The 16,372-nt window shown below is 43.2% G+C and overlaps 1 protein-coding gene across 1 annotated transcript in view; it reads left to right on the top strand.

Annotated features, from left to right (window-relative positions):
• Positions 1 to 16,372, top strand: part of ush2a (Usher syndrome 2A (autosomal recessive, mild)) — a gene marked incomplete at both ends in the record, with an annotated part of 371,709 nt that overhangs the window by 198,469 nt on the left and 156,868 nt on the right. The window contains 4 exon segments of the mRNA XM_080730052.1: positions 7,628 to 8,241; positions 8,505 to 8,674; positions 11,491 to 11,657; positions 11,900 to 11,988. Coding sequence (XP_080586178.1) covers positions 7,628 to 8,241; positions 8,505 to 8,674; positions 11,491 to 11,657; positions 11,900 to 11,988 — 1,040 coding nt within the window.

Below are 16,372 nucleotides of genomic sequence, written 5' to 3'. Positions count from 1 at the left end.
GCCCTCAGTTTAATATCGTAATACTATAATAGTATATTATTGATTTCAGCTGTTACAATTCCAAACATGCAAACATGACCCGCTTTAATTACTTCCGTCTATGTTGGTATCTTAATTATTAGTACTACTAGTATTTTTTATTTCCAATATATTTGTATTTAAGTTCATAAAGTTAACATAAGAACAAAATAAATGCATTTGAAATTAAATAAAAATGTTACTTTTCAGGATTCCAATTCAAGAATAGCGAAAAATAATTCAGGATTCCAATTCAAAAATAGAAGAAAAAAAAATAGCAGATCTACAAGCTCAACGCGACGCGTTTTGAGCTTGTAGATCGGCTATTTTTTTTCTTCTATTTGTGCCTTTATTACGCATTGTGGCCCACTGGACTGAGTGTGAAAATATAGTGGCCCTCTCCATCATCAAAGTTGCCCACCCCTGCAGTGGGTGGATGGGGCTTGAGATGAAGGGATGATGGTCATTTCTTCATGATGTTTCTGTGAGGCCTGACATGCAAGAAGACAGATACACTATGAGACATGGAAGACTGAGGCGGACCTCTGTGAAGTTGGCACCGCATATGATGAAAACATATATAAGAATGGTGTCAATCTTTAGTGCTGAATTTGTGCTGAATTGTGCCGTACGTTTTATAATTTGTGCTGCTATCATTATTGAGATGTTCTACACAACGCCACTGTTCTGCTGCTATCTTCTACAATGAAATACTGCTGCTCTACACCGCCCTCTGTAGGGCAATCACTATACTGCTGCTAAATCTGCTAATTCATAACCATATACATATTTATATATATATAAATATATATAAAAGCACAATTGATGATTTCAACGGCACAAATTAGAGCACATCCAGCACTAAAGATTGAGACAATTTTTTCCCGATTTGGAGCCCAAAAATTGGGGTGCAAGCCTCAGCAAAACTATAACTTAGAATATCTCAATAATGATGGCAGCACAAATTATAAAATTTACGGCACAATTCAGCACAAATCCAGCACTAAAGAATGACACCATTTTTATGTAGGTTTTCAACATATGGGGTGCCAACTTCACAGGGGTCTGAAGAAAGACATATACGCAGACAGACAGACAGACAGACAGACAGACAGACAGACAGACAGACAGACAGACAGACAGACAGGCTCCTTGGGTATTCGTGGCGTTCTCTGGACCTTTGCTGGTAATTGAATCAGTGTGAGTGGTGAGTAGAGCCAGCATAAAAACCTGTTAACCTAAAAGGTCAACTCTCTGCATTGTTTATTTAGCAGGGAGAGGTGGGGAGAGAGAGAGGGAGAAGGAGAGAGAGAGAGAGAGAGAGAGAGAGAGAGAGAGAGAGAGAGAGAGGTGGAAGAGTGTGTGTCCACAAGAACATGGGGCATGGCAGAGTGAGGGGAAAAGGGAGAGAGAGAGGTTGGGCCTGTGCTAGCAGGGCAGTGGACACACACAGAGAGAGAGAGAGAGAGAGAGAGAGAGAGAGAGAGAGAGAGAGAGAGAGATGCCCTGATGGAGGGCTATTTGTGATCTGTAAACCCAGCCAAGCTCGGTATTTGAACAGCCCAACACAAAAACAAATCTCAACACAACTTCTCAGTCTCTTTTTGCCTCACAAGCACACATGCACATACACATAGGCCTAGAGTACACAGAGACACGTTATCTGTACAGGTCTGACATTTCACACAGACACACACATTTCTCTCTCTCTCTCTCACTTACACTCACACACACACACACACACACACACACACACACACACACACACACACACACACACACACACACACACACACACACACACACACACTTGCATTCATGCACGCACGCACACACACAGTACCATCTGGGGAAGCCGTTAGCGGTTAGCGGTAGCACTTAGCGTCGCAGCACGCTTCCCCTGTCTGCTCAGTAACCTTGATGTGCCTGTCCTTCACACACACACACACACACACACACACACACACACACACACACACACACACACACACACGCGCACACACACACACACAAATTGCAGTGTGAGCTTTATACAGTATATATTCTTGTGTGAGTGTGAGCATGCATGTATGTTTGTTATTATATGTGTGTCTGCGTAGTGCGTACCTACGTGTAGTGTGTGTGTGTGTGTGTGTGTGGGGGGGGGGGGGGGTGACCATTATAGCTCGGTACAGTGGGATGTAAATGACGATGAAAAACATTACCTTCAAATGAGCTTCCATGGGGCTGAAATATCACTATGACCAGGTGAGTGTGTGTGTGTGTGTGTGTGTGTGTGTGTGTGTGTGTGTGTGTGTGTGTGTGTGTGTGTGTGTGTGTGTGTGTGTGTGTGTGTGTGTGTGTGTGTGTGTGTGTGTGTGTGTGTGCGTGCGCACACGTGCGTGTGTGTTTTGTTAAAGGACGACTTCACCCATTTTCAACCTATCTTCATATACCGTATTGGCCCGAATATAGGACGACTCTGATTATAAGACGAACCCTATTTTTCAAATATCATTTTGGGGAAAAAATATTTTGAAGACAAAATATTATAATAATAGGCTATATTATAAGTTATTTATAAAGAAAAACGTTTTTATTGTAAAATTATTATAGAAAAGCTCATATACAGAGATAACATTCTGCTGTATTGTATTGCATTAACCATCAAAGTCAAGTTCTATTCAAGAACAACATTCACAATTCAGACTGTGAAAATTGGCTCCTCATAATGTGTATCAGAATAGACTACAGTCCATTACTCACAGAGGTCTTCTGCTGGGGAATAAAAAACACTACATTTCCCATCAAGCTTAGCGGTCCGTTTCCTCATTCAGATCGGTGCTCTATTCTCTACACTGTGCCAGACGCATGATAGCGATAGCCGATCCTGTAAAGGATCCATATAGTGGGGGAGCCAATCAAGTGATTCTGCTGGTTGTAATTTTGGAATGATAATTGTTGGAGACATGTATATCTTCATTCTTGGGGTTCTCACAATGCCAAAAAAACATGTCTTCAATTTTTCTTTTTGGGTTTAGCATGTGTAATTAGCATAATTAGCCAATTAATTGCCAAAAACAGGAAATGGCAATAACTTTGCTTCTAGGTAACTTATAAAGGTGATCTAAGAGTCTAAGTCCATGTTTGTGAGGTCCAGAAATCCATATGTTACCATTGTGAAGTCATACAACCTTTCATAATTAGCATAATCAGCTTAAATTATGCAAAAACAAGTTGAAAATCAGGAAATCGTTTCATTTTTCACATTTAGCTGACTTTGGAGAGATAATCTGAGACTCTTATTGACTAATTCACCCTTTGTTAGCCTTCTGGTTGGTCCCAGACTGACCAACCAGCAGGCTCTATCTGCCATGTCCCGCCCTGGTTCCGCCTTTTTTATGTTAAATTTGCTAAAACATAACTTTTGGAGAAATAAAAACATTTAAAAACATGCTGAGTCACTATACTGCCACTGAGCAGCTCCATTTTACTGAAACCAAGTTTGAAATTAGAATTGAACACACAGAATAACAATACAAAGCAACTGAATTAAAATGGTAGTGGATGGAGTGTCCCACCAAGTGTCCCACCAAGACACAGCAACCAATGGGTGTGAAGAGGGGCGGGACAACGGGTGGGACTTGACAAAGGGTGAATTGAGTATGTTTACAAGTCCAGAAATTCCTATCCTGATGTAAGTAAATGCAACCTTTTGTCATTAGTATAATCTGCATACATGATTTATTAATTAGTCTGAAAGTAGGAAATTACCTGTTTCTTTTTCTGTTAGGATATCCATAGATTAATTCTTGTCATAATTAGTCAAGCAACTGTGCTTCAGCTGTGAGGGATCACAGCTGATAAAGCTAATCATAGTTATTGAAAACACCTGAATGATGCTGCTTGGACACATCACAATCGCATCATGAAGGTCACTGGAGGCTTTGTGGGCATTACTCAGAATGCTAGTGCTAGGGAAAGGTTCTTCTCTGGTCGCACCAGAGCTGAGTAGACTTGCTGAAGAAGCATGCCAGATGGCTGGCACACAAACAAAAGGAAACAAAAGGAAAACCATGACTTGTCCATTGCTTTCTGGACAAGGCAGGAAAAGAATGTACTTCGATTGAAGCATGTGATCAAGTCATCTTTGAATCCTCATTCAAAGATGACTTGATCAAACATCAAACATATGATGGCAAAGACCTACCCAATATCATCACAAAAGTTGTGATGCCACCCCACGTGGAGAAAGATGTATGCACCCAAGACGAAATTGGCCAGCAGAACTATGTTGCTTTTGTGAAAGCAACATAGTGAAGTAAGTGTCTGGGCCAAAAATGAAGTCAGTGTCTGGGCCAGAATGAAAAAGGTTCAACTGAAGATGTGGAAGAGTGCAGGAAAAGTTGTGAAACACAAGCTCGCTGACCAGGTGGTGGAATTGAAGGATGACAGGTCATTGTTTGCTCGAATGCTGATTGTTGCTCAATCACGGTCAGAGATCAACCTCAAAGAAGCCATTGGCCAGCACGAGTTCACTGCCAAACCACATGCTCTCTCCACAGTGACTGGTGAGCTTCGGCCCTACACAGACAAGAGCAAGCTCATGACCATTCTCAAGGAGCTGCAGAATGAGAAGAGGACTGGTGACGTTGGTGTTGATCAGCAACCACAGAGTGCTGCCACTGACCGTTGTCCCCTGCCATCTAAGAGTGTAAGTGTCATAGATGGAATGGCATTGGTAGAGGCAATGGGCAAGCCATCATGGATCAAGATATGTTCCCAGTGGGCTGACCACTTCATAGCCATACTGGACAGGAAGACCAAAGAACATAGTGAGACCCATGTAGTATTTGACCGCTATATTGCATCTTCACTGAAGGAGGCCACGCGTATGCGACGCCAGGGTGGCAAGCCCCCTACCACTTATCATGTGGAAGACAACACACCGATAGGGAAGGTGTCTGAAAAACAGTTCTTGTCAGGTATCCACACCAAAGATGAGCTGACTGTCTGCTAAGAAAGCCCTCCAACACTTCCAGGGGAAACCCAACGTTTTCATAATCACGTCAAGGCAAGATGTCCACTCAAACTATATCGATGTAAAACATCTCCACAGCTCACAGGAAGAGGCTGACACAAGGATAATCCTGCACAGCCTGGATGCTGTCCGAAGAGGGGCAACACAGCTCTACATTGAGTCCCCGGACACTGATGTCTTTGTTCTTGCAATCCGACGGTACAATCAGCTGTGCAAGGACACCTATTTCATCACCGGTGTGGGAAACAAAAAACGTATCATCTCACTGGAGCCAGTAGTGCATTACATCAAGCCATTGCCCGTGCCCATTACCAGGCAATGGTATGGTATCAGGACCACGTACCTAACCCACAGATGCCACCAGCAACTGAATATGGATGGGAGGCTGAGGGAGATCATCTGGTGCCAGTCACAACACGGGATCCCCCAGCTCCAGCCACCATTACTCAACTGATCAAATGTGGCTGCAAGAAATCCCAGTGCATGTCACATTGTTCTTGTCAATCTCAAAATTTGAACTGCTCCGAGATGTGCATGTGTGGGGAAGATGAAGAGGTGTGTTGTAATGTAAGCAAGGCACAACTGTTGGGGATTGACGATGACGACGACGAAGATGGAGACCCTTCTATTTAAATGTGTTTACAGAACTTTCTGTACATATTAGTATAAACAATCTGATAATTCTGTGACCATTTCCCATATTGTTCTTTATTTTATATGAGGGATATATAAAGAAATATAGCTATTTCTGGTCTCGGTGTGATTATTACATAATTATTACACAGACAAAAGGTTGCATGATTCATGTATAGGATAATAATAATTCCTGGACTTGTAAACATACATCTTAGAGTCTGTGAGAAGCTTTCAAAGTTGACTAAAACAAAGAAATGCAGCAATTTGCTTATTTTCACCTTGTTTTTGCATAATGTATGCTAATTATGCTAATTAGGAAAGGTTGTATGACTTCACAATGGTAACAGATGAGTTTCTGGACCTCACACACATGGACTTAGACTCTTAGATCACCTTTATAAGTTACCCAGAAGCAAAGTTATTGCTATTTACTGTTTTTGGCAATTAATTGGCTAATTATGCTAATTACACATGCTAAACCCAAAAAGAAAAATTGAAGACATGTTTTTTTGGCATTGTGAGAACCCCAAGAATGAAGATATACATGTCTCCAACAATTATCATTCCAAAATTGCAAAAATTGATAGGCTCCTCTACTAATAGGCTGATAGGCCTATGTTGCTGTTTGGATTAAACTTGGATTAAACTCCACCAACGCACACCCACGCGCCCCGGTAAGTTCAATGCAATAGTGTTGCATATTATAATATTTGCGACCGTCAGGTCGCAGTTTGTATGAAAAGGGACAGTTCATGTCCGTGAATCAGTCAGTCAGTCAGTCACGCCTCATGTCACGCTCATATCCTGTCACGTCTGTGAAAGCCACAGGGAGGGTGGCACAGATTTCCCTCCGATCCATTGTGCCAACTGCCAACTGCAACGACGCCAAGTTTATGCCGTATTTAGAAGCTCTGTCGACCTGACGGTCGCTAAACGTTGAAAATAGCTAAATAGGTGATGTGATCCTTTAAGCCTTGTGTTCCTAGTGTAGCCACTTTACACTGATACGGCTCTTTAAGAAGCTAAAATACAGTAATTTATTTCTCTTAGGAGTGCAACTAGCCTGGGTTAAACATTGTAACATCAATAATGGTCTGTCAATGACACGTAGAGGTCAAAGAAAAGGACAGATCAATCAGCAGTGAAACAAGAACACTTGACTGAATGTATGTGTGAGTTCAGATGAATGTATTTCAACTGCATCCTGGTCTGTAATTATGAAAATGATGGGTCTGTATGCATACATGAGTGTGTGTGCGCGTGCGTGTTTCTACTTGTGCATTGCATGTGTGACAGTAAAGACTCCTATGCAATGGCCAGCTGTAAATTTGCTTTAAGCGTGCGCAATATTCCCACCAATCAAGACAGACAGCTGCACTCAACCTCTTGAGATTTCTGGACATATAACATACATGTACACATACACACATGTACACACGCTCGCACGCACACGCACAGCTGCAGATGTACCCATGCATTTTGCATAAATTGATGTATGCCCCTGAACTACAATACCTGAGCTAATTTACACATACGTACTGTACAATTGTGTGTGTGTGTGTGTGTGCGTGTGTGTGTGTGTGCCGTGCGTATGTGTGTGCGTGTGTGTGGCAGTGCTGGTGAGCAGGGGAGGATGGTTTCGATGTTAATCCTCTGGATAGAGACGGGCAAATCACTCTTTGTCCTTCTGATGTCATTCTTCATGTTACATGTCAAATAATTCTTCACAACAAATCCCCGTCCTCTCATTTCTCATGGACTTAACACACTCTCTTTTTCTGAAACACGTGCGCACACACGTGCACACACGTGCACTGCACACACACACAGACAGACGCAGGCACGCATGCACACTGAGATATACAGTATGAAGTTCGTCAAGTACTTGATTTTGATCTCTTCATTCTAATTCTGTCTGTCTGTCTGTCTGTCTGTCTGTCTGTCTGTCTGTAGGTCCCAGATCAGTGGGTCCTCCATCGGTATCAGAGCTCCATCCGCGTAGTGTGACAGTGACCTGGGCTCCTCCTTCCCAGCCCAACGGCCTCATCCACCAGTACAACCTCCACCTCAACTCCATTCCCACTACAACCACACCCGCACCCAACACCCACCTCCAGCTCAGTCCCAGCACAATCACACCTCCCGGCTCCAGTAGTCCCGTCTCCGTCTCAGGAGCTGACCCCAGCACCGTGACTGGCGCCGGTCCAAGCCCAGGTTCTGACCCCAGCGTCTTTCACCCGTCGTCTGGTCCCACTACTCCAGGCTCCACCCCTCCTCTGTCCTCCGCCCGCCCACCCTCCAACCTCACTCCCAATCCGGACACGAGCTCCAGTCCCCGTCACACAGAGACCAACCCCAGTGTGTCCCGCACAAGCCAAGGAACCGGTTCCATCTCCTTCCACACCACTGGATCCAGGGCCATTTCCAGCACAAATCTGGGTCCGAGCCCGCAATCTAACCAAAGCCCTCCAACTCCTTCCGTCACCTCTGTGACTGTCACTGTCCCAGGAAACACCACCAGCTACACCTTCAGCAACCTGCTGCCCTTCCAGACCTACACGCTAAAGGTACTGTACTACCGCACTTCTTTTTGAGCGGTGGTCACACCGTCTCCTTAGCGTGACTGTGTGTGTAGTTATGCGTGTGTGAGTGTGTGTGTGTGTGTGTGTGTGTGTGTGTGTCTGTATGTAGCCTGAGCATCAACTACAATACCGCTGGGTGACCAGTGGCGGCCTTGGTGAGCAAGTATGTATTGAGTGCCGTTTGGGTCATAATTCAAGTCAGTTTTGAAGCCCTGATTCTAACAGCATAACTAAAACTGTCCCACTAGGTAGAGGCGTGCACAAGGGCTGGCTGCTCCATGTCTGAATCCCCCCTCACCTTCAGAACCCCTCCAGCACCTCCTGATGGCGTCCCACCTCCCCACCTCTACTCTGACACGCCTACATCCGTGCTGTTGTCCTGGGGAGCACCAGCGAGGAGCAACGGACCTCTGGAGGGGTCAGTGATGACAATAGAATATGACACAATAGAATAGAGCATGCACACAACATATAAGATAAACCTTTTTGGATGTATTGATTGATTCACGTGTCATAGCAGCAACAGTAGTACGTTTGAAACACACCGCCCACTTGTCACACTAAAAAGTATCCAATCTAGAGTAGGTGTGAGCTAGGCCAAACAGGGCCAAACACCGATAATAATGACTGATCACTCTCTGAATTTTCATTTAGACCACCAGGATATGGTTGAAATGCATGATAGTAGATTCTATTGTGTCTATAACCACTATTATAATCTATTATAGTGTATTATAGTTATCATAGTAATACTGTACATAAATACTTTATAGTGTATTATAATCAGTTATAATCCATTATAGTTTATTATAATTAGGATATTTGTAATACAAATTTATATTGTATTATAATCACAGTTAACTCATACCGAGCCGATCCCGAGAATACTCGTGAAAAATACTCGAGTATCATGGTGCCGATCCCGAGTATACTCGCGAAAAGTAATATATTACTGTAACGGCGGTTATCTTACCGGGTACATGCGCGGAAGGTCCAGAGACGATCTCCCTCGCCGATTCATCATCATCACGGATCCACGAGCACAAAATAATAATCCCATAACATTGAGGCAGACGGGGAATCTCATCTTTAATGTCCATTATCTCCAAACAACACTTTCAAAGGGAGGATGGCAGTAGATTCTCGCTTATATAACACATGTTGAAAATCACCGATCGGCCATTACACAACCACATGTTGACGATGACCGCTTCCTGTGAATGACGCGATGACGTCAAACCGGAAGTGTTTACGCTATGGACTTCTGGCCTTCAAAATAAGACAACGGTCGTGGATGCAGCCTGCGGGAGGCACGCTGGACATTTTAATCCGTTAATTTCAGGAGAACGAAATGAGTTAAAAGGGTCAATTTGTTTCTTACCGATAGGGGTAATTTTGTGTATGGGAAAATGTAGATATTTTATGTGGTGTGGTGTGGTGTGGTGTGGTGTGGTGTGGTGTGGTGTGGTGTAGTGTGCTAAAGCTGGTACTCTGCACTGGGTCTGACTGAGTTAACATATGTATACTTCAGTCATGAACACTCACATCAAAGTAGATTTAACCATTTATTGCAACAAATGGAATACAGTTAAACTTGCCGTTAAAGGCTCCACTTTTGGAGATGTTCCCTACATTTTGTCCAAGCAGCTTGCTAGGCAAAATCAGGGAATATAAGAAAACCACCATAGGGTTACAATAGCAGTACAATAGCACTAACTTGACATATTATGGAGGACGCAGCTAAGCAGCAGCGGATGCGAAGCAAGACAAGCAGAGCTATAGTGAATGCAAGCCGTATTCAAAGGAGCCTCCCTTGGGACGCCCGCTGGCCTACTGGTCCGGGCGCTGGTCCAGACGCATGGATGCCTGGCGGCGTCGCCGGTTGGAGTCCCGATCCGGAGAACCTTTGCCGCATGTCACTCCCCATCTCTCCCCCATTTCCTGTCCTATCAATAAAGGCATAAAAACCCAAAAATCTTTAAAGAAGCCTCTCTTACTCTGATTGGAGTATGACAGTGTGATGTAATGACCAGCAGAGCTGTGAATGAGGAATAGGAATAGGAACTGACTGACAGCTGATTACAGCTGAGGTGGGCGAGACTCGTGTGTCCTGCTTGAACTAGCGCTATTAGGGATGCTGAGATTAATCGATACGGATAGTAATCGCAATACAAACGTGCGCGATATGAGTGAATCAGTTCATTCAGTGTGTATCGGTACAACTGACAGCTGAAATCGTGATGTACCGTATCATGATGTATCGTATCGTGATGTATGATTCGCTGCATGTTTGAATCGTTTTTTCATGTTGTAGGCCTATTTCATTCTATCCTGTGTTTCCGAGGGGTCTTGAACAGTTTACAGCAGCTGTAACTTCCAGTAATTGTTTACATTTCTTTTACTCTTGTTATAGGTTCATTTGATTCCACTTCTACTACTCTCTGATTTAAGATGGTCCTTAAAATGTAAAAGTTAGAGAATCACTGGTATTATTGTATAGCAATAAATCACAATAAAATCGCGAAAAGGTATCGCATCGTATCGGGAACAAGGGTGAATCGTATCGCATCGTATCGGGAGGATTTCAATTTACCGCAAATATATCGTATCGCTGGCAGTGTATCGAGAGGCGTATCGAATCGTCTCAGTGATGGAGATCAGAACCCCTAAGCCAGGGGTCGGCAACCCAAAATGTTGAAAGAGCCATATTGGACCAAAAAAAACCAAAACAAATCTGTCTGGAGCCGCAAAAAATTATAAAAGCCTTATATATCGTCGTTGTCGGGGGGAAGAAACCTTGTATGTCCAAAACTTTGTTTTACATTTATCATTTAAAAAATGAACTAAACTAGTGAAAACAGCCGATCTACAAGCACACAACGCCTCGCACCGCGAGGCGTTGTGTGCTTGTGAAAACAGCCGATCTACAAGCACACAACGCCTCGCACCGCGAGGCGTTGTGTGCTTGTAGATCTGCTGTTTTCACTACTTTTGTGCGTCAGTCTTGTATGATGAAGCAGGGCTTTACTTTGCGAAAAAAAACATACAAATTTGAAACTTGACGATAAAAAAATTGTTAAAACAAAAAAAAAAAAATTCCCCCCATCTTTTTCCATTTTCATATATTTTTGAAAAAGCTCCAGGGAGCCACTAGGGCGGCGCTAAAGAGCCGCGGGTTGCTGACCCCCGCCCTAAGCGCTATGCTTCATTTTTGTGATTCCTCCTGACCCCCAGGTGGTGGATAGAGCGGAGGATGTCTGGTACGGTGGAGGTGTCCAGGGTGGGCCGTCTCTCTCCATCCCCTCCGCCTCTCTCCTTTCTGGACTCCTCCTCAGCTCTGAGTCCCTGGAGCACCTACCAGTACAGACTGGTGGCCTCCACGCAGGCCGGCAGCACTGCAGGTAGGGCTGACCGCTGTTGTGACCTTCAACCCCATGAACCCCATACACTTCATTGACCGGGGTCCCCCAGGGGTCTAGATAGTTGGCTCAAATCTCTTTGACAAAAATGGCTAGTTTGCGAATCTTCCCCAAATGTTTGCCTATTACGCTAGGGTTCATGCGGTTAATTCAGTGTACTCAGTGTGTGACTGTGTGACTTTGATTGCTGTCTAATGTCCATGTATTTGAAATGCTTCCCACAGGACCCTGGGTCAGTGTGACCACCAAGCCTTCCCGGCCTGCTGGCCTGAGCCCACCCAGGGTGACTGTGCTGGGACCAGAGTCTATCCAGGTATGAGGGCTGGGTTGTGAGTTGTGACTTCTTTTGAGTATAGGTTTACCTAACTACAGTATATCCCTTATTATAGCCCTTTGTCGTACTATGAATTGCAAAAATAGACAATCTAAAAACCTGCAATCTGACCTAGTAGATCTGCTATTTTGATTTTCTTTGCAGATTCTTTTGAAAATGAAATATATAGGCCATAGTCTATAATGACATGCGCAGGCAGCCTGGTAGAACTTTCTACCATCTTTCTTGTTCTCTGACATCCCCCTCTCTTCTATTGGTCCAAATCAAATGGTTGGTTATGTCATGATTGCGGGTGGGTTTCATTCATTCATTTGGTTCATTCAGACCAATTCCAATTATTAAGTGTAGCTCTATGTGGTGATTTCTGTCGTTTGTGGGTTGTTTTATATAGCATTTTCACAACTCCCGGGAGTGACCGTATTCCTGGCAGTGAAATGGTGAAACTCCTAACTTCTTAGTGGGTATACAGCCAGCTTATGAGGGGATACTTGACCCAGGTCTGCAGGTTACACATCAGAGGAAATGGGACCTGTGTGTCATCAGAGAAGAATACTCTTGACCAAAGATAGGGAGCCGTTTCTGGCATTAGAGGAACACTTCACTTGACTTCCATACTGTATGAATAGTGGTATTTGCTAAATACTGAAATCATTTAACCACTTAAAACCTGTAGTCCCCCAGGGCTTTACACTAGGTCCACTCCTTTTTTTTCCATCAAGACCAAATCTCTTCACCGGGTATAGCAGATCTGCATGCTCACAAAGCATCGCAACGCGACTTGTAGAGCTGCTATTTTTTTGCCGGATATTTGCCCTACAAGCTCAGATTCATGTGCTTAAAATGTACCCGTAAGGTGACATTTGCACGCTTCCAGAGTTGAATCAACACTCAAGATTTAGAGTGTGGTCTATTGTCTTTGTGAGTTAAGAAGAGAAGAGACGAAGCAAAGTCAGGCTGATTTCTGTCTCTCTGCCTGTTTGGATTTAATGAGAAGGAAACGCACTTAACTCAAGGTCCCCTTCAGGAAATGGGCGGGCCTGTGACCCCTGTCTGAGGTGATCTTCTTCCTGTCCGCCATTTTGAAGGAGGGACCAGAGTTTAGTGCCGACATTGGATAATCCTACATCAAGCCTTCCAAATGAATCCAACAAGCGCATACAGACAGAAACAATAATACACGCACGCACGCGCGCACGCACGCGCACGCACGCACGCACGCACGCACGCACACACACACACACACACACACACACACACACACACACACACACACACTCACTCACTCACTCACTCACTCACTCCCTTTCGCACTTACAAAATCTATCTCCGTCTAACACACACTCACACTAACACACACACCCCTCTGCGCTAATGCTAACTGCAGGAAAATGCTAATGCCCGTCATCATTTCAGACACGCCCCTGTCATCTCTACGGCGACACAGCTTTAAGGGTCAGAGGTCAGAGATGGAAACTGTTCCTTCCTGGTTGTTGCTAATTGGACAGACAGTCCCGCTGCTTCCTGGTTACAGCTGACCTTGACAGTAGAGAGAGAATTTAGCGTTCCTCCACTCATTCTCTCCATCTTTTCCTCCTCTCTAGTTTGCATTGCATATTACGCTCTCACTCACTTAACCTCCCTCCATCTGTCCTTTGTTCTCTCACATTTACTTTGAATTCATTTGTACTCTTTTGCATCTGTTTAAAGTGTTCTGATAGAAGGAGCTGGTAGACAGTGTGAGCCTATCGTTTAATCACTGGCTAACTGACAACTACGAGAGTAGACAACTACTGTTTTCATGTTTTTTGCCCGATCACAGATGTCTTGGTGACTGTAATCAAACTCCAGGTGATTATCATTCAATGACAACTAGGCATGCAACTGTTAATCAAACAAATCTAATATAATATCTATAGAATCTATTATTAAAAAGTAATTGATTTGAGTATAAAAAATTGCTTTTTTATTTTATTTCAACATTCATAATTGTGAAAATATCTCACAGAGCTTGTAGCTTGTAGATTGGCTATTTTCACTATTTCTGTGCCACACCATTGCATAAAATAGGGATTAAATAGCAATCCAAATAATCAATTTATTATGGGCAAATATGGACATTGCCCAACGTCAACAGTTCAAGTTGCGGCGGTGTCTGTGGCGGGAATTGACAGACTGGCCTGGACACGGAACACCATTATATGGGCATAAAACAGGTGAAACAGAGCACAAATTTCAGACATCACTGATACCGCCGCCTGTACTGCACATGCGTCGCAACTATGGTAACAGCCACATGCTGAAACAGTGCCCACATTTGGAGATGACAGACATCACTGATATGTCTGGGTTCTCCAACATTACTTCTGACTCCTACATTCAATCCTTCATATACTGTGCACACCTCCCTGAGCAAGGACTAGTATAATATATTATATAATATATTGTAGCTTTTCTGTGTCTATATTACAGGATAAATCATTTCAATTCAATTCAAAGGAGCTTTATTGGCATGAGAAAACATATGTTTACATTGCCAAAGCAAGTGTTACAAGTAAAAATTTTGCTGCAAGCAGCGATAAAGTGGCCAAGCCAGAAAAAGTAGGAAAGGAAAAAAGCAGCGGAAAAAAGCAGAAAAAGCAAGAAAAGTGGGGAAAGAAATGAAAAAGAAAACTGGAAGCAGTGAGCAACGAGCACTGAGAACAGGTCTCCGGCATGTAGGTTTTTTTGGCCTCCTGGTGGCGCTATAACAGGCCAATGTGAGAAGGGTGGCATCTGTTCCTTGGCATAGTGGGAATGTGTGTGCAAAATATCACACACATAGCAGGCTGCATTCATGATTTGAGGCATTTTGTTCAAAAAGGAGCAATCCTGCAAACTTTGGAATCCAATGTTGGCCAATTAGATAGAATATGACATATCGGACAAATCTGTCATGATCACATCACTGTAGAGATACTGTGTACTGATTTGTGTGATTTTTGGATAACATCTGAAGGAGTAACATCGAAGAATGTGTTTTACATACTGTACTGTAAGTCGGCCTTCTGGTGGCACTATAAAAGGCAGATGTGAAAAGGTTTTTCCTGCATACAAAGTTTTACACTAATCGGTGGAGTTTTAGGTAAAAGCACAAATTGTATGCAAAAACACAACATGTATGCAACAGACATAAAATACTGTGATACTATTCACCTGGACAGTTTATGATGCTGTACATGATATCATTCCCTGGCCATCACAACATAGGTGTAGACATCACATAGTTTGCATTATAATGCTTGGTTCAGGGGTTATGATTCAAAATACATTATTTGGTAATGGTAATTAAAATAAGCATCAAGGAGAGGCATTTTTGGGAAGGCTCTATATCAGACAATGTTCAGGGACCCAAACTGTACAAGTCTACCAAATGTCATGGTTTTGTGTTTATTTCAACCCCAGGCAGGATTTTATCCACCAACCTTCTGCATGACAGGCATATGCTCTAACCACTACACTAGACAGCCACTGGTTCTGTATCTGTCATGTCTGTTTAAAAAAAGAAAAAAAGGTTCTATGTAGGCTGAGTGCCTTCGATTAAACAATGATTTAATCACCAAGTGCCACAGTATTTTATTGTTGTTTTTTTCTTCTTTATGTTGGAGGCTTGGGGTAAAAGTAATCTGAGTAAATGTAATATGAGTATTTCTGAAATTTTCGAGTGATCGTATTGTCTTTCACACAGAACAGAAGAAAAATAATTTGACATTGGCATTGCTAGGCAACAGTTTGCTTTAGCGCAAATCGCCATGCGCAAATTGGGTGGATTATGCCCAAATTTGGGCATAATATACAAAGATATACAAAGATGTTAGGGTGAAAATTATACACAAATATGGACATGCTCGATGTCAGCACAAATCAGCATCTGCAACGGGTTCTGTTCTTTGAACAGAGCTTGAGAGAGAGAAAGTGGGAGAGAGCAACGCAAGGGACGTGTGTGTGTTGTGATAATTGGCAGTCGCCATACAGTATATGGCAATGCTCCCTGTACCCATGAACTGTATCATGACATATTGTTGTTGAGTTTGTGCATCTACCATTGTTTGTGTTCAAGAATTTCTTGCATTGTATTGTTTTATTGTCGCAAATAAAGATCGTGTGTGTGTGTGCATGCGTGCGTGCGTGCGTGCGTGCGTGCATGTGTGTATTACTGCATACTGTATATATATTAACAAACAGGGAGGGGAATACTGCTCATGTCATATTAAGGTTAAGAATGCTACAGGAATTCTCTCCATTGATCCTGGCTACCAGAGCTTTAGTTTGGCTGTGACACAGACTCTGCAGCTACAGTGGAAGTGGGACTGTAGTCCATAAGCCC

The sequence above is a fragment of the Nannobrachium achirus genome (genome assembly GCF_963921795.1).
Source record: "Nannobrachium achirus genome assembly, chromosome: 7".
NCBI classification, from domain to species: domain Eukaryota; kingdom Metazoa; phylum Chordata; class Actinopteri; order Myctophiformes; family Myctophidae; genus Nannobrachium; species Nannobrachium achirus.
The sequence above is the reverse complement of the archived record's forward strand: the minus strand, read 5'-3'. Positions and strand labels throughout refer to the sequence as shown.